The sequence below is a fragment of the Octopus sinensis genome, unplaced genomic scaffold, assembly GCF_006345805.1.
Source record: "Octopus sinensis unplaced genomic scaffold, ASM634580v1 Contig07123, whole genome shotgun sequence".
NCBI classification, from domain to species: domain Eukaryota; kingdom Metazoa; phylum Mollusca; class Cephalopoda; order Octopoda; family Octopodidae; genus Octopus; species Octopus sinensis.
In genome coordinates, this window is record NW_021829853.1 from 201,596 (window position 1) to 227,321 (window position 25,726).

Genomic DNA, 25,726 nt, shown 5'->3' on the forward strand with positions numbered 1-25,726 from the left:
GCAAAATGCTTGGTGGTATTTCGTCCTTTATGTTCTGAGGTCCACTTTGCCTTTCATCCTTTTGCAGGGGTCAATAAAATAAGTACCAGTTATGCACTGGGTTCAGTGTAATCAACTCCCCCCCCCCAAATTGCTGGCTTTGTGCCAAAATTTGAAACCAATATCATATTCTTTGATCAAGTGGTGAGAGCTGGCAGAATGGTTAGCGGTATTTTGTCTGTCCTTATGTCCTGAGTTCAAATTCCACCGAGGTTCACTTTGCCTTTCATCCTTTCGTTGTGCCCTGGGGTTGATGTTACTGACTTGAAATTCCACCCCACCTCTCCTGAAATTGCTGGCCTTGTGCCAAAATTTGAAACCAGTACTTATTCAATGTTTGTTTATTTCTTTCCTTAGAATAAGGCTCCTTTGCTTAATGCCAAGCTGAAAGCATTTTTAAATACTAAAGATGGTGAGTTTCAATCATTTTTATTATTTCATAATTATCAACACCCTGTTTGTTACATCATTAATTACCATTTTGTGTTAGACATGTTATAATAGCTTTATATTTTTGTTGTTTTTTTCCAAATCAGTCCTGACACAGCAGATCTACAATCAAGAGCAGTCTGGCTGTAACAGTGTCTTCTTTGATTCAGACACAATACATTGAGAATTATTCTATCCAACATCATCATTATATGTTTGTGTTCTTTGCTGGTATGGATTGGACGGCTTGACAGGGGCTGGCCCCCTTGTCTGTTTTGGTTTGGTTTCTACGGTTGGGTGCCCTTCATAATGAAGCTACTTTACTGAGTTACTGGGTGCTTTTCCCATGGCGCCATTCACTGACAGGGTCACCTAGTACCTTGCAAGACAGAAACCCCGTCAACTGGGTGATGGGGTGTAGTATTAAGGGGTGTTCCATTGTGCCTGTTGAGAAATTAAAGATAAAGAGGGGGAAGAGACAGGTGTCTTGCTGTAGATTAGATACATGGATACCCCAGTTGGAAGAGAAAGAATTAATGAGTGAGAAAGGTAAAGGGAGCAATAGTGAGAAAGATGGTGGTGAAGATGTGTTGGGACATGCCCTTGAGGGATGTTGGCAGGGGGAAGAAGATAGGTGAGGTGATACAGAGGTTTGGATTGAAGGACTGGACAGAATAGAGGTGACTGTAGCAAATGATGGAGAGAAATATAGGGGAGGCTTGGATGGGGGCAGGGGTTGTAGTGGATATGTGAGGGCATTAAGGGTGAAGCAGGTAAGTGAGGTGTTAATGATGGAGAAGAGCAGAGGGGAGAGAAGGTACAGAAAGGTGTTTGGTGGAGATTGTAGGTGGGAGAAAGGAGAGCCAGATATTTTGATCCTTTATCATTTCCTTCATAATATTCAGTGTCTTGAGGTTGATCTTCAGTCCTTTGTTCCATGTCTTCCTGGGTCTCCCTCTTCCACCAATTCCATCATCATCGTCATCATTGTTTAATGTCTGCTTTACATGCTGGCATGGGTTGGACTGTTTGACTGAGGGTTGGCAAGCCAGAAGGCTGCACCAGGCTTCAATCTTGATCTGGCAATGTTTCTACAGCTGGATGCCCTTCCTAACGTCAACCACTCCGAGAGTGTAGTGGGTGCTTTTTACGTGCCACCAGCATGAGAGCCAGTCAGGTGGTGCTTCTTTATGTAACTGTCGTCACTCATATACATCACATGATCAAACGAGCATAGTCTTTTCTCTTGCCCGTTACATACAGTTTCTCTTATACCCGTTTTTTTTCTCTCAATATGCTAAGTGTTCTGCTGCACATGTACACTGATATTGCACATCCAGCAGAGCATACCAACTTCATTCCTCTCTAGTCTTCACATGTCTTCCACATTCAGAGCCCATATCTCACTACCATGTAGCATTGTTGTTCGTACACATGTCATAGAATCCTCCTTTTACTCGAGAGAGAGACCTTTGGTTTCCAACTGAGGGGACTTAGAACCAAATCCTGATGAACGCCTTCCTATACACTAAATTCATCTCTTTACACTTGCCTTGTCTTACTGACAGGACCTCCGTACATGGCCTGTATAGCTTTCACAAGCTACTTGTCTACCCCTAGCTTCCTCAGAGCCCACCATATCACACAGGGTTCTCTTGTCAAAGGCTTTCTCCAGGACAACAAACATCAAGTACAATGGTTTATTGTCAGCCAAATACTTCTCCTCCTGCAGTTGTCTGACTATAAAGATGACATCGGTGGTGCTTCTCCCCAGCACAAAGCCAAACTGCACTTCATCTAATCTAATTCTGTTCCTAATTAACTGGGCGATAACTCTTTCTGTGACTTTCTTGACCTGGTCCAGCAATGTGATGCATCTCCCTTACCCTTGTAGGGGCTGACTATAATATGACGACACCAATCCTTGGGGGATGACACCTTCCTCAATAACCTCATTAACTATATATTGATAAGTTACCATCCCATCAGTAATTCCTTCCTTCTTTTTTTAAGTTGAGTGTGATTTTAAAGGGTATTTGTCTATTATTTCTAGTAGGATGGGTGACCACATAGAAGTTCCTTTTATCTTTTACTTGTCTTAGTCATTGCGTTGCAGCCATGCTGGGGCACCACTTTGAAGGGGGTTCAGTTGAACAACTTGAACCCCATCACTTATGTTCTTTTTTATTAAGCCTGGCATTTATTTTGATGGTCTCTTTCGCTGAACTGCTAAGTTATAGGGGATATATAAACTAATTTGCACCAGTTGTCAAGTGGTGGTGGTGGAAGGAGAAACACATACACAAAGGCGCACACACACACACACACACTTATATACAAGAGACTTCTTTCAGTTTCCATCTACCAAATCCACTCCCAAGGCTTTGGTTGGTCTGGGGCTATAATAGAAGATACTTGCCCAAGGTGCTACACGGTGGAACTGAACCCAAAACAATGTGGTTGGGAAGCAAACTTCTTACCACAGAGCCACTCCTGTGCCTAGTAATTATGTTTTTTATTTTTTTTTGTGTTTTGTTTTGTGTGTTTTTATGTTTGTCTTGGTTGAGAGGCAAAGCTAGAATGTTTCCAATTTTGTTGTAGTAGAAAAGTTCTGGAGTCTAACAGCGCACAGGGGTCAGTCTGTGTTGTAAGTACTTCGAGGGGACAGCTTCAATAATAAAAGTGTTTTTTTGATATTTCTTAATTAGACGTTCTTTAATTTTGTAAATAAATAATTTTTCTGCTTAATTCTTGCAGGACATTTAGCTGCTGTGTTGGTGCATGAGTTTCTGGAATTTTTTAATATGGAATTCACAGGAGTTGTTTTTGATGCCGAAACTGGAGTGGTAAGCATCTTCTTGTCCATATTTGAATAGTGTTTATATCATCATCATCATCAAAAGTCCATATATTTGGAGACAAATAACAAAAAACAGAGTTAGAAAATTACTATTTTTAAATCTGTATTTTGAAATAAAAGCATGAAATTTAATATCAAAAAAATTTCTTATGAAGATATGTCTAAAATAGTGTTGTGTTAAAAATATATGTAAATATATGAAACCTGACAGTTTAAAAATTTGTTAATTAATGCATCTTACGATCGTTTCACGAAAGTATTGTCATTATAATGGAATCCATTGTTGATACACATTGATAGACAATACTTCCGCTCGTCAGAGATGGAGAAGATAAAGTTTTTATATTTCGAATGTTGTTTGAAAATTAGAAAAATATATGAGAAAGTATTTTTGAAAAATAGATGAAAAATTTATTGGTTTAGATTTATGCAGGTAGACTTTGGTCAGCTCAAAACCCGGAAATCGTGATACACAGGTAATGTTTTGAGCTAAGTGGGGGTGCTAGATTCCTTTGAATGAATGTAGCTGTAATTTAGCCCCAGCAGACATCATCTCCAACTGGCTATACGACACAATCTGTGTTCTTATATTTTCGAACAAGGGAATCTAGCACCCCCACTCAGCTCAAAACAATGTCTGTGTATTGTGATTTCCAGGTTATTCTGTGCTGATGAAGGGAAATAACCCAGAAATTGGGATACACAGATATTGTTTTGAGCTGAGAATGGGGGGTGCTTGACTCTCTGGTTCAAAAATATAAAGACACAGATCGTGTCGTATAGCCAGCTGGAGATGATGTCTCCTGGGGCTAAATTACAGCAACATTCATCCTAAACCAGGACTACCATGTTATGTTGGCAAACAATCTTTACTCCAAAAAAATTGAGTATTTATAAATGTTTGGAAAAATGTATTGCACTAGTTGTGATAAAGAGTTGTGGTCTTTGCTGTTTAGACTGAGGTCAGCCCTAACTGAACAAACCATAATCAAAAACAGGAGGATGATGATGATATATTTATATATATACACACACACTCTGCTTCAGGAGACCTAGTGAGTCAAGTACATCAACATCAAAAATCAAATGGAAATTGTAGTTGTGATACCTGTGCTGGTGGCACGTAAAATGCACCATCTGAACGCAGCCGTTGACTGGCTTCTGTGCCGATGGCACGTAAAAAGCACCAACCGATTGTGGCTGTTGCCAGCCTCCCCTAGCATGTAAAAAGCACCCACTACACTCATGGAGTGGTTGGCATTAGGAAGGGCATCTGGCTATAGAAACACTGCCAGATCCGACTACAGCCTCCTTGCTTCCCAGACCCCGGTCGAATTGTCCAACCCATGCTAGTAGGGGAAACGGACATTAAACGATAATGATGATGATGAATCCAGCTCTGACTAATGTCTCTTATTTTTCCAGACCACATGATCCTCCAGTGGTTCCGTTGAGGGAGATTTAATTACTATTTCTAGCGAATGGAGTGACTGCATAGAGGCTCCCCTATTGTTGCAGGGTTGATTAATTGTTCTTATATAACGAGAAGAATCCATCACTGAGTGTTTAGCTCAATTGATTTAACCCTTCAACATTTCACTTCTGGCCCAAATTATTTTACCTGTTTTATGTTCAGATCAGCCTGATCCAACCTGTCACACCTAACCTTCAATGTCATTCTAAAAATAATCACATTATTTAAACCTTGAAACTACAAGATGATGTATGATAACTTTAAGACAATCATCATCATCGTTTAATGTCCGCTTTCCATGCTAGCATGGGTTGGACGATTTGACTGAGGTCTGGCGAACCAGACTCCAATCTGACCTGGCAGAGTTTCTACAGCTGGATGCCCTTCCTAATGCCAACCATTCCGAGAGTGTAGTAGGTGCTTTTACGTGTCACCGGCACGAGGGCTAGTTTGGGGGTACTGGCAACGGCCACGCTCAAATGGTGTTTTTTATGTGTCACCTGCACAGGAGCCAGTCCAGCGGCACTGGCAACGACCTTGCTCGAATGTTTTTTTTTTCACATGCCACCAGCACAAGTGCTAGTAAGGCGGTGAATAAATAAGCATTACATTTGACAGAGTAATTTAAATGCTGAAAGGAATGGAAGAAGTGGCTTTCATGCCTTTCTCATGGATTTTAAGGGGATAAAAAAAATGACCACAGCAAAAAATGTCAAAAGAATTTGTTTTGTACAATTTACCATTTCCCTTTCTCAGAATCCACTCTGTAGAGTGGTTGGCATTAGGAAGGGCATTCAGCTGTAAGAATCTTGCTAAAAAAGAAAATTGGAACCTGGAGCAGTCCTTTGGCTGCCCACCTCCTATCAAACTGTCCGACCCATGCTAGCTTGGAAGACAGACATTAATTGAGTGGTTGGCGTTATGAAGGGCATCCAACTGTAGAAACTCTGCCAGATCAAGATTGAAGCCTGGTGCAGCCATCTGGTTCGCCAGCCCTCAGTCATTCATCCAACCCATGCTAGCATGGAAAGCGGACGTTAAACGATGATGATGATGTTTGAATTTCATGATTTACATTGAATTAAGAATATTTTCCTTTTGGAATTGGTGTCTGGATTTTAGTGTTGTTTTTATATAAATCTTTTTTTTTTTTTCCAGAATTTTGAAAAAGGTCAGAGAAATGTTTTGCTGAAAGATCTTCATCTTCCCAATGATTTTGATTCTGTCAAATCTTCCCCAGTTTTGTCTCAAGCAATTAAACAAATTGGAAAAAATTCAGTTGCTGAAACAGATAACAAAAACCAAATTGTTCCTAATGTAAGAGTCTTTTTTTTTTTTTTAAATCTGTGCAAGTGGAATGTTATTCTTCCATTTAAAACAAAAATAAAAAGAAAAGTTTGAAATTTAAAATTGATAAAACTGAAAAGTCTTCACAGGCCTTAGCTTCCTGTTCTTTAGGTGCCACGCCCAGAATGTAAGGCATCGGTGGTCATGTCTTGCCACAATTCCCTGTTCTTTGTACTCTGCAACAGTTCCACTTCCTGAGGTTTAATGCTCCTTTCTTCCAGCTGCTTTGTCAAGCTTCACATCCATATCATTCTTTAACTGTTTCCTTTTAATCTTTGCAGTCATTGCTAAATTCTCCAGACCCTTCTTCCTCATCCCATGACCAAGAAATCTCAGTTGCTTGGCCCTTATCTCATGAAGCAGAGTGTGTAAAAGACTTTGTTAAAACTAAAATTGAAAACAGTAAAAGATTTAAAGGGGTGGGCGGGTGGAGAGAGAGAAAGAAAGAAAGAAAAAAAAAAGTTTGATTTCAAGTTTGAATTCTATTTTCAGATCTTAAAATGAAACTTTTTGTCTCTCGAGTTCAGTTCCAGACAGTATCTTAGTTTTATCAGCTTCAAAAATGTTTAACCCTAAAGGGTTGCTAGTTTCACTGGGTTGGGTTTTAGCCATGTTTTGTTATGAGAAGGTTGAAGTTTCTTACACAAATTCTCTCATTTTTTTAACTTGACTTTTTAAATTGACTTTGAAATTTAGTGAAAATAATGTTTTGATAAAGTGATAAATGTTTTAAACATTTCAAATATATTGAAAATAAAGAATTATATTCAGTTTTGAAATCAATATTTTTAGAGGATCATTTTCACCAGAAAGTCTTTAAAATATTCAGTTTATCAACTTTTTATGTAAATCTTTCTGATGTATTTAAATAACTATTTTAATGTCTAAAGTATATAAACAAATTATTTTTTTCTTTGAAGGGCCTTCCTGAAAGTTGTATAGCTGAAGCAAAGAAAAAGTTTGATTTGTATGACAAGGTAAATTATTTAAGGTCTTAGTATGGTATTACCATTGTTGTGGTGCCAAAGACTGGGTCTTCTGATTTGTTTGTGCCATATTCATCAGACCAGTCTTAACATTCCTTCTTTTGTTTGTGAATTATTTTACATTCTTTTTCCCTTGTGGTGTATTGTGAAAACGTTTTCAGTGACATGTATCAACTATATTGACTAAATAAAAATTTTTTTTCCACTTTTTAAAATTTATTCCAAATTCTCATATTATGTTTTAATTAGTATTTAATTAATGCAGAAAGATAATTGGCTAATTGCATGCAAGGTTGTGTGTTTTTGCTTTTACTGTAATTTTTATGGCAGTAATAATTGCAATACTTATTATAGTTCTAATAATGGTAGTAATAAAAGGAAACCTAGTTGAATGCCTTGTGGTGTTTGTTTTGTCTGTGTATATAGATGTGTGGCTTACTGGTTGGGGTGTTGGACTTATGATCATAAGATTGTGGTTTTGATTCCTGGACATTGTGTTCTTGAGCCACGCACTTCATTCCATATTGCTCCAGTTCACTCAACTGGCCAGAATGAGGAGTCCTGCAATGGACCGGCGTCCTGTCCTGGCCAAAATATATGTGCCACGGAAACCAGGAGACTGGCCCTTTATGAATCTGTATGACTCGGATAAGGAGATTTATGTACTCAGGGTTCATTTGTCTGGGGGTTCATAAATAAAAGTATGAATCTAGAATTGGTGGGCTTGATTCTTTTCTGTTCTCTCTCTGATAGGTTGCACTGTGAGAGAAAGGCAGGGACTCCTCTCAAGTCACAAAAATATATGAAGTTTAAAATATGTTGCTAAACTCTCTCCAAAATCTTAATTATATTAAAAATGAATTGAACCCCATGTCAGGGGAGTGGGTGTGTACTCATTAGAAAAATGCTCTCAAAAATGGTTAACGAGGCATTTATTTCTGTTACTGCCACAATCTTCCAATTTTCCTTATGATTAATCAATGTTTCATTATCAACGATGCTCAATGTTTATTTTATTTTCTTTTCTTTATTAAAGGCTCATCAACAGTCTGTAGAAAAAGCTGATGTGACAAATATATTTTGTGAACTTTTCCCTCATTTTCATCGGTGAGTCTCCACTTCAATAGTTTCTTGTTTCATCCATCAATTTCAATGTTGCTGCTGGTTTGTGTTAATTTTTTATTTAACGACATTACATTTATTCCTGGTATCCAGTTCAACAACAATGTTATTGGCTTGCCAGCCCTCAGTCAAACCATCCAACCCATGCCAGCATGGAAAGCAGACGTTAAACGGCAATGATGATGATGATGATTAAAGAACTGGTGCTGGTGCCATGTAAAAAAGCATATCATGCACTCTGTAAAGTGGTTGGCATTACGACTGGTGTCTAGCTGTTGAAACCATGCCAGAACAAATGGTTGGAGCCTGGTGCAGCCCTCAACCATACCAGCTTCTGTCAAACCATTCTACCCATGCCAGTATGGAAGAAAATACAAAAAATGATGATGATGATGATGATGAAAGAACTTGTTGAGTTTATTAATTTTTCATCCCTATCTTCTGAAAAGTTTTAGTTTTGGGAAATTGTGTCTGAGACCAATGCTAGCAGATTTGGTAAAATGGAAGTATGAATTGGGGATCGATTCATTAATCTAACCTTTGTGACATTTCTTAGTGTTGTAGCTTATGTATTGATTTTCATCATCACCATCATCATCATTGATTAACGCCCGTTTTCCATGCTGGTATGGGTTGGATGGTTTGACCGAGGTGTGGTGAGCCAGCAGCTGCACCAGGCTCCAATCTGGTATGGCAGAGTTTCTACAGCTGGATGCCCTTCCTAACACTAACCACTCCGAGAGTGTAGTGAGTGCTTTTTATGTGCCACCGGCACAGGAGTCAGTAAGGCGGGCCCTATCAACGATCACGTTTGGATGGTGCTTTTTACGTGCCACTGGCACAGGAGCCAGTCAGGGGTACTGGCATCAGTCACGATTGGTTGGTGCTTTTTACATGCTACTGGTACTGGAGCCAGTAAGGTGGCTGTGTTCAAAATATTTCCTATATGATCTTCTGTAAAATGTTTCATGTTGTGTATTTGCTGTGAACAGATCAATATTCTTGAAGTGATTGAAATATTTTCTAATTTACGAAACATTAAATCACTGGAGTGGGAAGTTAAGAAATGATTAAGGCAGAGATATCTGCTATTCCTTCTAATTAGGGGAGTTGGTAAAATATTCCCTGTTAGATCCCCACCTTAATTAGTTAATTTATAGAAACTATTAAAGAACAGTAAAACAAATACAAGACGCCCATTTCCTCATCGTTTTGGACCTGTGATGAGGTGATCAGATCTGAATGGCTGGTGTGAGTTACTGAGTGGTTGATGATAGAGAATGGTCAAGAAGTTCACTTCACAATCAGAAGGTCATAAGTTCAATTCCACTGCATGGCACCTTGGGCAAGTGTCACTTTTTATAGGCTTGGGTTCATCAATCATTTGTGAGTGAAATTGAAGAGGTGGAAATTGTATGGAAGCCTGTTGGATGGATTCAGTCTGACCCAGCCTGAAATTTACAAGTTCTCTGGAATACTCATCCTCGTCTGGCATTCAACGTTGGTTTAACTCTTTCGTCACTGTATTTATTTTGAGATGTTCTGTGTTTCTTTCAATTACTTTAAATATAACAAAAAATTTAGTAAAATAACTTAGTTACCATTCAGCTAGTATTAAGAACATAAGTTGTGACTAAGGTTTGATGGAAGATTTTAATTCAAAACTTATGAAAACAAAGCATTTGTACTCAGAGCCAGAGACGGTTTCAGCCAGATTGGTAATGAAAGGGTTAATAGGATGTTAACAAAATGACCAAGTGATTAAATTGCTGCTACAAAATGAATGTAAAAAGAAAAAAAAAAAAGATAATGCTAAACCTATACATAAAAGTAGGGATTCAACCTGAGCTATTTATGGCTTGTAATCCTTACTCAAAGATCCTTTTTGTCAAATTTTCAGAAATCAGGTTTGTTATCAAGTGAATTTTGCCAACTTTATAACGAGGCCCTATACACTGGGTTTGGTTGGTTTTTTATAATAGGACCATCCAGGCTGGATTTGGCTGATGTTAGAATGAGGCCAGATCTGTAATGGAAAGTTTTAAAATATCTTTCAGTTGTTTTGATCTTGTGTCATTTATTTGGAGATTTAACTTAAATATTGAATGGCACCCGGGAATTGTGGTTGTTGGCAGTGCCATGTAAGTGGCACCCATGTATCATAGTCATGGTTATTGCTGGGACCATGTACATAGCACCTGTGACTCATAGTCTTGGATGTTGTTGGTGTTGTGCAAATGGCACCTGTGCTGATGGCACAGGAAAGCACCCGTTACATTCTTGGAGTGGTTGATGTTAGGAGGGGCATCCAGTTGTAGAAAGCATGCCAAATCAGGCTGGAACCTGGTACAGCCCTCCGGCTCATCAGCTCCAGTCAAACTGTCCAACCCATGAAGAGTGGACATTACATGGTGATGATGATGGTGATGATGCATTTTTTGTGTTTGATTGACCAGGATCTTTTCTGAAATTACAAATTCGCATGTTTGTAGATTGTTTGGAAGCAGCAGCAGCAGTTTAACTGCTGGATTCCTTTTCTAATGTTAACTTCCCAAACGAGAACAGGTTTCCCATTAGTAAACCAATGTCAGGCTTTAACATAGACAGCTAATTGAACCAATTGTTCCGTTGTACTTTTCTTTTCACACTCACTGAACTTCAGTTTGTAATTTCATTACAAAAATGTCGTCTTATTTCACTTTAATCAATAATGTTATCACTTTACTGCTACATGTTAATCCTAAAATTCCAGCCTCGGCAAAATATAAACCATTTTTCTAAATTTAATGCTTTTTGAAATTGTTCTGTACAATAAGACAGTGAAAGATAGAAAATGGTCTTTTTTTCCATCTCTCATTAAGATGTTGTCAGTATTACTTGACTAATTTTGAAATGATGTTTTTTTGGTTTCTTCTTTTATAGAAGTATTTTGGAAAGATTTGTGCAAGAAGAATGTCATAATGCTGAGAAAGGCAACAGCCAGAGTAAGTTGGCACATTTAATATTGGCTAATCTACTGAATTCTATTGACACTTCAGCTCAGTATCTAAGAAATAATACACACACACACACACACACACACACAGTTATACGCACATGTTGATGTTTAACTATATAAATCAGGGGTTCTCAACCACAGCTCCTGGGGCTGCATGCAGCCCTCAACCATCCTACTGGCAGTCCCTGATGCTCTTCCTTCTAAAAATATACTCTTTTACTCTATTTGTTTAAGTCATTTGACTGCGGCCATGCACAGTTTATTGCCCAATGATTGAAGGGTGCTCTTAAATGGGCTGGTTATACAGCACTGGCATAGGACACAGTTATGGTCTCACTTGACTTGCTGGCTCTTCACAAGCACAGTATATCTCCAAAACAATTACAATAAATAAATGTTATAAAAGTACATAACCTACCAACCATCCAACCAACCTTCTGTCCATTGGAATTTCTCTGTGATGTATGTTTATCAATAGACATGGCTGTTGTTCACAGATCTCTTTTTGTTGATTTTCATTTGTAAATTTTTCATATAATTGGGATCCAATTCTATTTGATCCATAGACACCAAAGTTACTTCAAAACATTTAACAATGGCAGTCCTGGTTTAGGACGAAGGCACGATCTGTGTCTTTATATTTTCAAACAAGGGAATCTAGCAGCCCCCACTCAACTCAAAACAATATCTGAGTTTTTTCTTCACCACATTATTATTAACTTTTTCATGGTGGCATGTAATAAGCACCATACAAGCATGGTCGATGCCAGTGCCACCTGGCTGGTCCCATGCTGTTGGCATGTAAAAAACACCATTTTAGCGTGGTCGATGCCAGTGCTGGTAGCATGTAAAAAGCACCCACTATGCTCTCGGAGTTCGGGTGATAGATTTCCTTGTTTGATATATGACACAGATTGTGTCGTATAGCCAGCTGGAGACGATGTCTCTTGGGGCTAAATTACAGCATCATTCATCCTAAACCAGGACTGACATGTTATGTTGGCAAAGAATATTTACTCCAAAGTACTGTTGCTGAATATCTCTCATTGTGAGAAATAAAAATAGTAATTTTCTGATTTAGTAGTTTATTAGCAATGTTTAAGGTAAGCAGCAGGAGAATTGTTTTGTGCAAAATCCTTACCCTTTGTTTCAAGACAATTTTGAAGACGTCAATGCAGGTTAAGATATAACGTTTCTGTGTTTCCTCAATGATTCAGATGTGTCTAATTTGGAAGTAGAAAGTCTACGCTTCGTTGATGAGGTCTTAAGACTGAAACATGTTCACTGTTGTCTCATCTTCCCAAAATAATTAAAATAATGATTTGTTATTGACTAACAGTATTTTTTCTTCACCGCATTATTATTAACTTGAGCCTGGTGCAGCCATCTGGTTCGCCAGCCCTCAGTCAAAATCGTCCGACCCATGCTAGCATGGAAAGCAGATGTTAAACGATGATGATGATGATGATTTGCATGGTGTCATGTAAAAAGCACCATATGAGCGTGGTCGATGCCAGTGCCGCCTGACTGGTCTCATGTTGGTGGCATGTAAAAAGCACCATTTGAGCGTGGTCGATGCCACTGCCACTTGACTGGCCACCGTGCCAGTGGCATGTAAAAAGCACCCACTACACTCTGAGTGGTTGGCATCAGGAAGGGCATCCAGCTGTAGAAACCTTGTCAGATTACATTGGAGCCTGGTGCAGCCTCCTGGCTTGCCAGTCCTCAGTCAAACCATCCAACCCATTCCAGCATGGAAAGTGGACGTTAAACGATGATGATAATGAACCATAAATGTTGGTATAAAACCATGGTTGGACCCGCTCCGGCCTCTGACCCGCAGGTGTGCTTTCTCCTCTCTACTACTACTACAACAACAGTCTCTTGTACCCCATTCACCTAGGTACTCTGATTCTCTCCCTTTCATTACCCATGTTACTGTCTCCCACCCCAGCCTGCACCAACCCTTATGCTCAGTCCTCCCCTCCCAGAATGCTTGTTCCTCGGAATCCCTTTCCTTGTTAATGTTGACCTGCTCTACTCTAAGCAGAACATTAACAAGCACCAATATTACCAGTCTCAGATGGTCTGCAAATACCAAGGGTGCCACCCTTTCCTCAAGGCTCATTGAAAATAGGCTAAAATGCTCTATGGACTTTGATTTATAGTTGGGTATGTCGTACATTTAACCCCTAATGAATATATAACAAATGTTGTACATTTGTTTAAAAATAATTAAAAACTGCCCATCACATGGCATGCACGGGTTTTATGTGAACTTGTCTGTCCTTTTTTTTCTATATCATCTTCATCATCGTTTAGCGTCCGTTTTCCATGCTAGCATGGGTTGGACGGTTCAACTGGGGTCTGTGAAGCCGGAAGGCTTCATCAGGCCCAGTCAGATCTGGCAGTGTTTCTACGGCTGGATGCCCTTCCTAACGTCAACCACTCCGTGAGTGTAGTGGGTGCTTTTTACGTGCCACCCCCACAGGTGCCAGACAGAGCTGGCAAACGGCCACGAACGGATGGTGCTTTTTACGTGCCACCGGCACGAGGCCAGTCGGGGCGGCGCTGGCAACGATCACGAACGGATGGTTCTCTTACATGCCACCGGCACTGGTAACACATCTGCAATTTCCATTGATCGATTTCGATTCTGATCCTCACTTGCCTCAACAGGTCTTCACAAGTAGAGTTTTGTGTCCCAAGAAGGGAAGGTATGCATACGTAGGCTGGCTCCATCCCATGTAGAAGGCCACGGGTTATGGTCTCACTTGTCCTGCCGGGTCTTCTCGCGCACAGCACACTTCCAGAGGTCTCGGTCTCTAGTCATTTCCTCAGTGAGACCTAAATATCGCAATTAAAATAAATGGGGGCACACAGTTGATTCCATCGCTACAAAATCACGGTTGATGTTGTTACCCCTTCTCATATATCCTGCCGTTAGCTTTGCTTCTGTTACAGCAAGATAGAAATTCGCAGTTTACAGCCACTTGTTGAGAAGGTGTAACAACATCAACCATTATATTGTAGTGATGGAATCAACTGTGTATCCCTGTTCATTTTAACTACAATATATGGAAAAACAAATGGACAAGTTCACATGGAACTCCTGCATGCCATGTGACTGGCAGTTTTTAATTATTTAAGCAAATATTCAGCATTTGTTATACATTGATTATATATTGAACTACACTCTTGGAGTGGTTGGTGTTAGGAAGGGCATCCAGCTGTAGAAACATTGCCAGATCAGATTGGAGCCTGGTGCAACCTCTTGGTTTACCAGTCTTCGGTCAAACCGTCCAATCCATACCAGCATGGAAGATAGACATTAAATGATGATGATGATTAGGAGTTCAATACACAACATTGGCCACCTCCATAACAAAGTTGATTCAATGGGTTTCTTCTTCTTATTTCGTTACTACCCACAAGGGGCTAAATACAGAGAGGACAAACAAGGACAGACAAACGGATTGTCGATTATATCGACTCCAGTGCGTAACTGGTACTTATTTAATTGACCCCGAAAGGATGAAAGGCAAAGTCGACCTTGGCAGAATTTGAACTCAGAACTTAACGGCAGACGAAATACGGCTACACATTTCGCCCGGCATGCTAACATTTCTGCTAGCTCGTTGCCTTCTGGGTTTCTTCTTCTGCCAGGTTGCCAGTTAACTCCAATCATCATCATCTCATTGACTCCATCTGTTTGAGGTTTGGGGTCTCTACCTTCTGCTGATATCACACAGCCTAAAAATATGATGCTTGTGGTCTTTTGCAGGTTTAATTGTCAAAATATTTTTGTCGCTTTGAAACCGCGACCTGTTCACTGACAAAGCTTCGTGCTGTATCATATATATATATATATATATATATATATATATATATATATATATATATATATAGTCTTCGCTACATTTGCGGTACCTGCCAGAGGGAGTGTTTGTCCAGGATAGGACTACACAGCCACAGCAGGAAATGTATCAGGACATGAAATGTAAAAGCGGACTGGACTATTTTATGCGCAACTCCATTGTCTCCCGAGACAAAAAGGATGCCAACAACAACAACAATATATATGTGTGTGTGTGTGTATATATATATGTATATATATGTGTGTGTGTGTGTGTATATATATATATGTGTGTGTGTGTGTGTGTGTGTGTGTGGTGTGTGTGTATATATATATATATATATATATATATATATATATATATATATATATGTGTATATATATATATATATACGTTGCTGAAATTGGAGTGCGTCTCATATGTTGGTGTTTTTTCTGCTGTCAATTATATTAATTGGTTAAATTACGTATTAAGGGAGATAACTCTGAAAACATTTGTTCGAATTATTCCCCTTGCCGTGTTATGTTTATAGTATCCTTTCGTATTAAGTCGATCGAATGTTTCTGAAATAATATTTTTTATCGACAACTTAACATTTAAATCTACTCAAATCTGTTCAATCATTACTTTTTTGTATTGAGAATTACAATGACACCAAATAGCTTTCCCTTCTATCTTTCTTCTGTAGAAACGTATTATCTTTTAATCGATATAATCCAGTTTATCGTGTACAGCGCACCGTCTCTTTTATAAACCATCTTTTTCTATAAAGAGACCGTCCTTATACTCAAACTGTAAATATTTATATTATTTACGTTTGATGGATATTTGTCCTCACCTTGTTTGTTGTTAATACAACGTTTTGGCTGATATACCCTCCAGCCTTCATCAGGTGTCTTGGAGAAATTTTGAACCTGGGTTCTCATTCGTAAGATATCGATGATATCATTATTATTATTATTTCGGTCACTGCTCGGAATCTTGGGGTTAGTAGCCCGCACTCTTAACCACTATTCCATATGCCTGTAGTGGTTAAGAGTGCGAGCTACTAACCCCAAGATTCTGAGTTTAGTTCCAAGCACAGACCTGAATAATAATAATAATATCATCGATATCTTAGGAATGAGAACCCAGGTTCGAAATTTCTCCAAGACACCTGATGAAGAAGGCTGGAGTGTATATCAACCGAAACGTTGTTAACAACAAACAAGATGAGGACAAATATCCGTCAAATGTAAATAATGTACATAATTCTTCATCTCTTAAATATAATAATAATAATAATTGTGTACAGTGCTCAGGTGCACTACAACTCATCTAAAGTGTATATATAATCAGGTGTAGTTTTGGTGGATTTCGGAAAGCATGAGGGCCTTAAAGGATGCAGTGTCATGGCAGTCAACAACTGACGCAGGCAGTTTATTCCATGCTTCAGCAACTCTGAGCGTGAAAAAATGTTTCCGAAAGTCATGGGAGCTGTGTTGTTTTCTGACTTTGTAGGCATGTCCACGTGTGTTAGACACATGGAGATCAATGGAGAATTGTAAATATTTCGTTTAAATCATTGTTTCTCATGGGGCAGGGAGGGTGACTGTGAAATGAAGGGAGGGGTGAGGGGAACAAATTACCATATTTAATAATATTAAAATGGTTTTTCCATCTTTGTAGTCTTGGCAAATACCTTAGTAAAGAAAGAAGAATTATATGGTTCCAAAACCTATTTTGTTTCCATTAACAGAGGAGGAGTGATGCCAAGACTTTTTAACATTTTGATGCAGACGAGGAAATACAATGTTTGTAAATTTTTGACAAACATTAAAAATTCAAGGAAAGACTCAAAACTGCATCATTAGTTTCCAGATAGAAGTGTTTCCTTCGTTTTTGGGAATTTAAGTTATTTTTATCTGTTTTCATATTTCTCTAAATTTTAATAATGACTGCAACTCATTGTGTAAAAAGTATGCATTGGGTCAAGAGTAAAAATGTGAAGACCTAGCAATAACTCAAGCAAATTTTACTGTTGTTATATATATATATATAGATATACATACATACATACATACATACATACATGTATAGCAAAAATTTGGATTCAGATGAATATAGTACTTAAGTTGAGGCACCAGAATTTAGTACGGTATTATCCATACAATTTCAAAATAAGGTGATTAAAATCAAAATAAACAACAAGGATATCCAGAGGTAATGCAGTACGATCATCTCAAGCAACTCCATTTAATTGAACAATCCTCAGCTGCATAAAGACAAAAAATTTAATTAAATTATAACAGTTGGACACATCAGTAAAATTTTTACCTAAAATCCCAAAGAAGGTAAGGAGATAGACAGAGAACATGCTGTCTTCACTTCAGCTTAGAAACTATTAAGGTATCAGGAAAAAAGACTTGTTACAGATTTTGCTTGTCACTGTTTTATGGGGTCAGTTTTATAGACTAGTTTATCATTATAGACCAGTTTATCAAATCTTAGTATATCTAAGGCCGAAAGAACAAGGAACAGGGGCTGTTACGAAGGGGGCTGAGGGAGTCGACAGAAATCATAGTGGGTATAGTCATAAAAACTATCAAGATTTATTTGAAGCAATATCATGAGATTTGGTAAAGGAAATCTTAAATCAAGCCTGAAAAAAACATGGACTACATGAAAAAATGTGAGCAAGAGAAATAATATTCTTAAGATTATAAACCTGGAAAATTACAGGACAAGTTATTACATTTGGAAAAGTTTAGGACAAGTTATTACATCCGGTAAAGTACAGAACAAGAAAATTTTTACTTAAAATATTGCGGCTAAGGATAAAATTTGAATATTAAAAATTATTTGATTTTAATTTACAAAGTAACATTATAATTAACAAAGGGACCATCATTTTGTTAAAATATTGACACACTGCAATACTTAAAAAATGAGAGCCAGAAGTACCAATACAACTAAAGTTTTATGCAAAATAGAATAGTAAAAATGGTAGGCAAATTCATTATGTAAAAAGTAGGCATTGGGTCAAGAGTAAAAATGTGAAGACCTAGCAATAACTTAGGCAATAACTCAAGCAAATTTTACTGTGAATTTGTTGTTATAGGTAGATTTTACTGTAATATATAACTAATTTTTGTATTATTATTCTATTTATTATACTAACTAATTATGTACTACTATTCATTATAACCTATTTTCAAATTTCTGATTATTTTTTTGAAGTGCAAAAAATATTTTAACTGATCTTTTTATTATTTTTAATAGAAGTAACAAGTAATAACTAATAAAAGTAATAACCTGTAATAACATTTTTAGTTTTACTAAAAGCTAATATTTTCTAAATCTAAATATTTTATTTGAAATTTTATCCTCAGCTGCAATATTTTAAGTAAAAATTTTCATGTTATGTACTTTACCATATGTGATAACTTTCCTGAACTTTTCTAGGTTTATAATCTTAAGAATATTATTTCTCTGTATATATATATATATATATATATATATATATATTTATATACACACACACACATGCACACACATTGTATTTAATATATTTGATGCATCAAATTTGCTTATAACCATGATTGCTTCTATACGCATGCACACCTTTGATATATTTTGTGTGAAATAAAATTGTATTCTGTTACAGATACTGTTACAGCTTCTTTTCAATAAATACAAGTTTAATGTGTAAACAGTTGAAGTACAAATACATTGCTGGTATTTGAAAGTGCATGCTGACTATTTGAAGTTGTGATTTAAGTCTGCAGTGACTCCTACGTAACAGTCATTGTTGTACAACTTCAAAACAATTGCTTGATGTGTCTGTGCATCATTCTGTGGAGTTTACCATTAATGGGAGATGATGCAGAAGCTTGGGAATGGTTGTCGTCTTGTATTCTGCTAGTAAGATGCAAAGCATTTTTGCTGTTATTTTCTGTTCCTGTTCAGCCAATCCTCAGAACTTTGGTGCAATCACCAGGACATCAGCACAGAAAATATACTGCATCAAGCTCAACCAATAAACCTGCACGTAAACTTTACCTCTGCTATGTTCAATGAAGCTTTGAGCTTCTTTGAAAATCCTGTCCAATTAAAGAATTACTGTTGAACCCAGATAAAACTAAAACTTATCCAAAGATCAAACAATTGATGGCATCTGGTTCAAAAGGAATAATTTTCTTTGATGTTTCTGTTTGAACAAACATTTTGATCTGATGTAATTTTATCTAAGTTTGTTCAATTAAGCAGATTAGTGTTGTAGTCAATTCGTCTGGAATTGCTATTAATTTACTCATTATCAATGGAGATTGATTTACAACCAATTAATTATTTCACTCGTGCATCTAATTAAATGGTTAATTTTATTAAAACAATTTTCTGTTACAGTTTAAATATTTTCTAAATTTCTAAAATTTATATATTGTTGTACATTATTATCAACATTTAAAGGCGTCCGTGCTTGGAGTAGAATCTTTTTATGTTGGAAATAAAGTGTTGACATATTTAATGGTGAATGAAGTATTTGAACGAGAAGAAAATGAGAGAAAAAGATTAAATTTTCTTTTCAGTTATTACAATGTGGCAGACACTAATCATTCATAAACACAAAAACTTTGACACCAAATAATAAACGATTGTGTATGTGAATGGATAGCATCTGTCTTACACGCTGTAAAAGCCGTAGTTTCAACACAAAGCTTCGGATTAAATCATTGACAAAACAAATATAATTCCAAAATTATTTTTAATAATTGCTGTCAAGTATGGGAGACAACTCTTTATGATGTTGAATTATTAACTTCAAAATAATGTTAGTCTCCCTTTAATTTACCAAACTCGTTTTAGACGAAACATTTTACAGTTCTTGAAATTTGGTACGGAAGTTGAATTTCAAATCTTGGAGTCTTTGATGTGCACATTAATTGTTGATTTTATTCTTTGAGAGCTAAAACTGTACAAATGCTGAGTTATTAAGAGGTTCCTTATGTGAATTACTAGATTTTCCTCTGCGTGGTTGTGACACTCCACACATAACGTGAAATAGGCTGGTAACAATCTTTATGTTGTCTGCAAAATGATTGGAATAATTTCTCATGATATACATTGATGGTATTCCATATGTAACGAGGATTTTACTGTTTATTAACTTTCTGCCCCTGTGCCGGTGGCACGTAAAAAGTACCCACTATACTCTTGGAGTGGTTGGCGTTAGGAAGGGCATCCAGCTATAGAAACACTGCCAAATCAGACTGAAGCCTGGTGCAGCCTCCTGGCATCTCAAACCCCTTCGAACCGTCCAACCCATGCCAGTATGGAAAACGGACGTTGAACGATGATGAAACGATTCAATTCTCGCTTACTTCAAATGAAGATGCAATGTATAGAAATTAATATCGGTATATATAAATGACCATTATATTATGCTGTGTTCTAAAGAATTAGGTAGAAAAGGAAGAAATATAAAAAAACATATGCGTCATACTTTTGATGTATTTCAGTAAAAAAGATGTCAGAATCGATACTTGAATTTGAGGGGTCAGTTTAAAGAGTTGAAATCTGAGCAGTACGAAAGTTAAACAGATGGATTTTGAGGACTGCCTCTTTTTACATGTTTGAATTATTCACTGTTATTTGAGCAATTAACTTCACAGTTTCTTTCAGAAAAATACAAACAATCTCGAGTTCTTCTATTAATTAGTAAAATAAGAAAATATTGGTCATCAACTAATTCATACTTCTGGCTGCATAATTATTTCTAGTTTAGGTATTTAAAGGTTCTTTTGCTGTTTTTTTCTTCTTAGTGTTGAATACATTGGAGATGTACAACATTTCCCTTTAAAAAGAGTATTTAATGACATAGGTATTCCATCAGCATTGTATTTCATAGGTAATAATACCTGCAGTTGCTGCTACTCATTGAAATATTTAAGACTGCATGTATTAAATGCATTGGCATCCACATTTCCTGTGGGCTGACCCCACACAGACAGTCTAGTTTCTCGACAGGTTGAACCAAGTCAAAACAGAAAGTCTTCACAATACCATGTTTAGTAGGAATGCCAATAATGACTTTGCTGAGATGATGAGAGAGAGAGAGAGAGATTGTAGGCTTGACATACTAGAAATAGCAGCTCTATTTTCCTCAAGATACCATACTGTCTTATATAAGAAGAGTGTATTTGGCGATGTTGTCCCTGTTACATTGAAGGATGTTATGATCACTGGAATGGTATTGGTGAGGGTCTGCTTCATCAATCAAAGTTAATCTGGGACTAAACAACGTCAATCATCTAAGGTTTTTGATTTAAATGGTTTCTCTGGATTCTTTAGACATTGCTGCGTTTATCGTTTGATGTATTTGTACAGCAAACCATATTACCATGTTAAAACTTATCTTAGTCAATATTGTAACTTTGATCTGGTTAAGGAACGGCTATCCGGTTCTGGAACTCTGTGGTCCAGGAACACAAAGGCAAAACCAAAAATTGCTAATTTATTACTAAATATATTTATCTGGAAGTTAACCGAAAAAAAAAAAAAAAAAAAAAAAAAAAATTCTTATTATCTGGACTTGGAAATTTTCTCCAAAGTTGTTTTGTTCTGTTTTTTAATTTTTATTTTTGTGTGATGCATGTTTTATTATTTTTTTTTGTTTTTGTTGTGTTTAGCATTCAATTTCTAATTAACATTGTTATTTCTAATTATTTGTTTTCCTTAACATTAAAGAACCCATCTCTGATTGTTTAATAAACTATTGGTTAATCATTGTAGGATATTTTTGTTTGATGCCCAAAGGTAAAGTTGTTAGCATGGTTTTTCCACATCTTATATAACTGCTTTTTGCCTCCTGTAGAGCCGACATACATCAATGTATCTATGTGTGTATGTGTCTGTATATCTGTAATGTAAGTGGCTGTTATGTTTGTGTGTTTTGTATGGAGAGTAAGCAGTAAGATCAGAGTTGTAAGTAAATTTGTTTTTGTCTGTTACAGCAGGTCTGAAGAAGAAGGCATGTTTCGATTTATCCATTCCTGTAATGCATGTTGTGTCCTGCTTTCCATTACACGTAATCTCTTGATGCCATCAATACTGAAATTTGCATTATGTCCGTCTTGCAACAGCTTCTGTCGTACACAAACACGCATACGGACATGTGTGCGCGTGTATATGTATATATCTATGTGTCGTCATCATTTAACGTCCATTTTCCATGCTGGCATGGGTTGGATGATATATGACTCAGTTAACTGAGGATTGTACAAACTGCATGATGTATATAGTTCAGTGTGTGTGTGTCTGTGTGTTTGAAGTTGGTGATTTATTCTACTGTTACACAGAGAACTTCAGATGATGCTCAATCAGATCAACAGTGGAAACTAAGTGAATCCCTGGCCTTCAGCCAATTATTATACTCAGCAGCATCTATTTCAAGTATTCTTTCTTATGCGCACCTTCACATTGTGTGTGTATGTGTGTTTTATGATTGGTTGGGCATGGTATGGAGAGGACGTATTGCCTTTTTGGTTTTGACTTAGACAACTTTTTGCTGCGATGCTTGGATTTAAAAAAAAAAAAAAATTCATCTTTTTAAAGTTATTTATAATTAATCAAAAATGAACTCAGACCAGTCTGTGGCATGTATTTAAGCAGCAAAGCTGAACAAGGGTATATCAGGTAACGATTTGTGATTCATTAAAATTATCTTTACTTCCAGAGAAAGTTGATCAATCAACAGGTGGCCGTTGGTGCTGACTGTAAATAAGAAGTGGGGGTGATAATTGCAGTATTAAAAAGATCAACAATAACTAAATTGTGACAGTGCATGGGAAAGTTCATTGGATGTTGATAAATTAGCAACTGAGAAAAACAGGGTCAGAGTGAAAACAGTGAAGAAATACAGTTCTATATTTAAGAGATGAGGATTTATGAACATTATTTACATTATTTACATTTGATGGATGTTTCTCCTCATCCTGTTTGTTGTTAAACACAACGTTTCGGCTGATATACCCTCCAGCCTTCATCAGGTGTCTTGCAGAAATTTTGAACCTGGGTTCTCATTCTTAAGGTATTTTTTGATGTTGTTGTTGTTGTTATTCTTCAGGTCACTGCCTGGAATCGAACTTGGAATCTTGGGGTTAGTAGCCTGCACTCTTAACCACTATGCCAAGTGAAGAAATAGGTCTGCACATCGTTTCATTTTTTTCACAGACAAACACTCTGTATTTTTCTCAGCTGTTTATTTAGTGACATCCGATGGGTTTTCCCATGCACCATCACAATTTTGATATCTTGTCGAGAATATTCTTTTCTACTCTAGGTACAAGGCCTGAAATTTTTTTTTTGTGGGGTGCAGTCAATTAGATTGACCCCAGTACACAACTGGTACTTAATTTATTGGCCCTGAAAGGACGAAAGGCAAAGTCAACCTCAGTGGAATTTGAACTCAAAATGTAAAAATAGGCAAAATACTGCTAAGCATTTCGCCTGGCGTGCTAACGTTTCTGCCAGCTTGCTGCCTTATATTGTTGAGAATATTGAAATGTATTTTGATAGATAATGGTTTGCTTTCATTTCAAAAGCTGTTGCATTGAAAGTCATAAGTTGTGCTAAAAATCTGAGAGTATTTTTCAGTTCATATTGCTTTTGCTGTCTATAATTTTGTTTTATGGCATTGCACAATCATACACAGATATGTCGTGATACACATGTTCCCTCCACAATTAGAGATCAGCACCTCTTGGAGGGAACATATTGAAGGGGTAGACCCAGGAAGATGTGGGATGAAGTGATGAGAAAGGATCTTCAGATGTTAGAACTCAAAGAGGGGATGATAAAGGACCAAGACTCTTAGCGGTTTGCTGTACTTGAGAAGATATCATCATCATCGTTTAAGGTCTGTTCTCCATGCTAGCATGGGTTGGACGGTTTGACCGGGGATCTGGGAAGCCAGAAGGCTGGACTAGGCTCCAGTCTGATCTGGTAGTGTTTCTACAGCTTGATGCCCTTCCTAACACCAACCACTCCGTGAGTATAGTGGGTGCTTTTTATGTGCCACCGGCACAGGTGCCAGGCGAGGCTGGCAACGGCCATGTTCAGATGGTGCTTTTTACATGCCACCGGCACAGGGATCACAACTGCAGTTTCCATTGAAGACATGTCAGGCTAAATAAAATCAGGGCATAGAGGCTTGTTCCCTGCATTCCTCATCTTGCTGGTTTGTGGGTGCTGGTGCCATGTGAAAAAAAAAAAACACCCAGTACACTCTGTAAAGTGGTTGGCATTAAGAAGGGCACATCCAACAAAGAAACCAAACCAAAACAAACAGTGAAGCCTGATGCAGTCTGCTGCCAAGCCAGTTCTTGTCAAACTGTTCAACCCATGCCAGCATGGAAAATGGACATTAAATGGTGATATCACACACACTCACGCACAGATATCCTTTCTTTAATATAAATGTTATATATGTAGTATATAACTACGATTATGGCCATCACCCAAAATCAGAAAATGACTTGTTATTGGGCACTAAAGCTTCTGCTGATCACTTTAGTTGGGATCAGACCTAAACATCTTCTTAGCCCTCAGTCTTTGCCCTGTGGATCATCAAGGATTTTACCTGTAATTGATTGGGGTTTCCTTTCTTGATCCTCAAAGGATGACAGGGAAATTGCCTTCAGTGCATTTTCAACCAAGAGTGTAGAGGGGAGCTGGAGCAAATATCATGATACACTTCAGTGTACATTCTAACAACCCTATCAATTGATTGCCCCAAATATGTGTGTGTGTATATTTATTTATTTGTGTATGTCATCATCATCATCATTTAACATCCATTTTCCATGCTGGTCACTTGATCGTTACCAACGTCGCCTTACTGGCACCTGTGCCGGTGGCATGTGTAAAAGATTCGAGCGAGGTCATTGCCAGTACCGCCTGACTGGCCCTGTGCCAGTGGCACGTAAAAAGCACCCACTACACTCTCGGAGTGGTTGGCGTTAGGAAGGGCATCCAGCTGTAGAAACTCTGCCAGATCAAGATTGGAGCCTGGTGCAGCCATCTGGTTCGCCAGCCCTCAGTCAAAATCGTCCAACCTATGCTATCATGGAAAGTGGACTTTAAATGATGATGATGGTGATGTATCGGATGGTCTGACAGGAGCTGGAAAGCTGCACCAGTCTCCAGTTGTCTGTTTTAGTATGGCTGGATGTCCTTCCTAATGCCAGCCACTTTGAAGAGTGTACTGGGTGCCTTGTATGTGGCACCAGCACAGGTACTTTTTACATGGCACCAGCATAGGTATGTGTGTGTGTATGTGTGCAAGAGGTAAATATCACTTAATAAACACGGGATTTAAATGTGAAACATTGCAGGGTAGTGCATGGCATGCTATACAAGCTCGTCCGACTATTGTGCTATCAGAGCATGAAACTTATAAGTAGATCGTTTTTAAATTCTGTGTTTATTAAATGATGTTTGGAAAGAGTGTCAAAGCTGTAAACTCTGATTTTAATCCTTGTTCTTGTATATTGTGTCTTTGTTCTGGACTAATGGAACTGTTAATTGCAGTAAATAATTGCAGTCTTTTAGACATATAACCACTTTGCTGTTTTA

At 37.5% G+C, this 25,726-nt stretch overlaps 1 protein-coding gene across 2 annotated transcripts in view; it reads left to right on the forward strand.

Moving 5' to 3' along the window:
• The window catches only part of LOC115227774, a 45,227-nt gene that overhangs the window by 7,132 nt on the left and 12,369 nt on the right, over positions 1–25,726 (forward strand). The window contains exons 3-9 of one of the 2 annotated variants that reach the window (XM_029798507.2): positions 397–451; positions 3,226–3,314; positions 5,961–6,119; positions 7,070–7,126; positions 8,172–8,242; positions 11,180–11,241; positions 21,884–21,907. In XM_029798507.2, coding sequence (XP_029654367.1) covers positions 397–451; positions 3,226–3,314; positions 5,961–6,119; positions 7,070–7,126; positions 8,172–8,242; positions 11,180–11,241; positions 21,884–21,907 — 517 coding nt within the window. The remainder of the gene's footprint in view (positions 1–396; positions 452–3,225; positions 3,315–5,960; positions 6,120–7,069; positions 7,127–8,171; positions 8,243–11,179; positions 11,242–21,883; positions 21,908–25,726) is intronic. The other variant, XM_029798508.2, reaches the window with a different exon arrangement.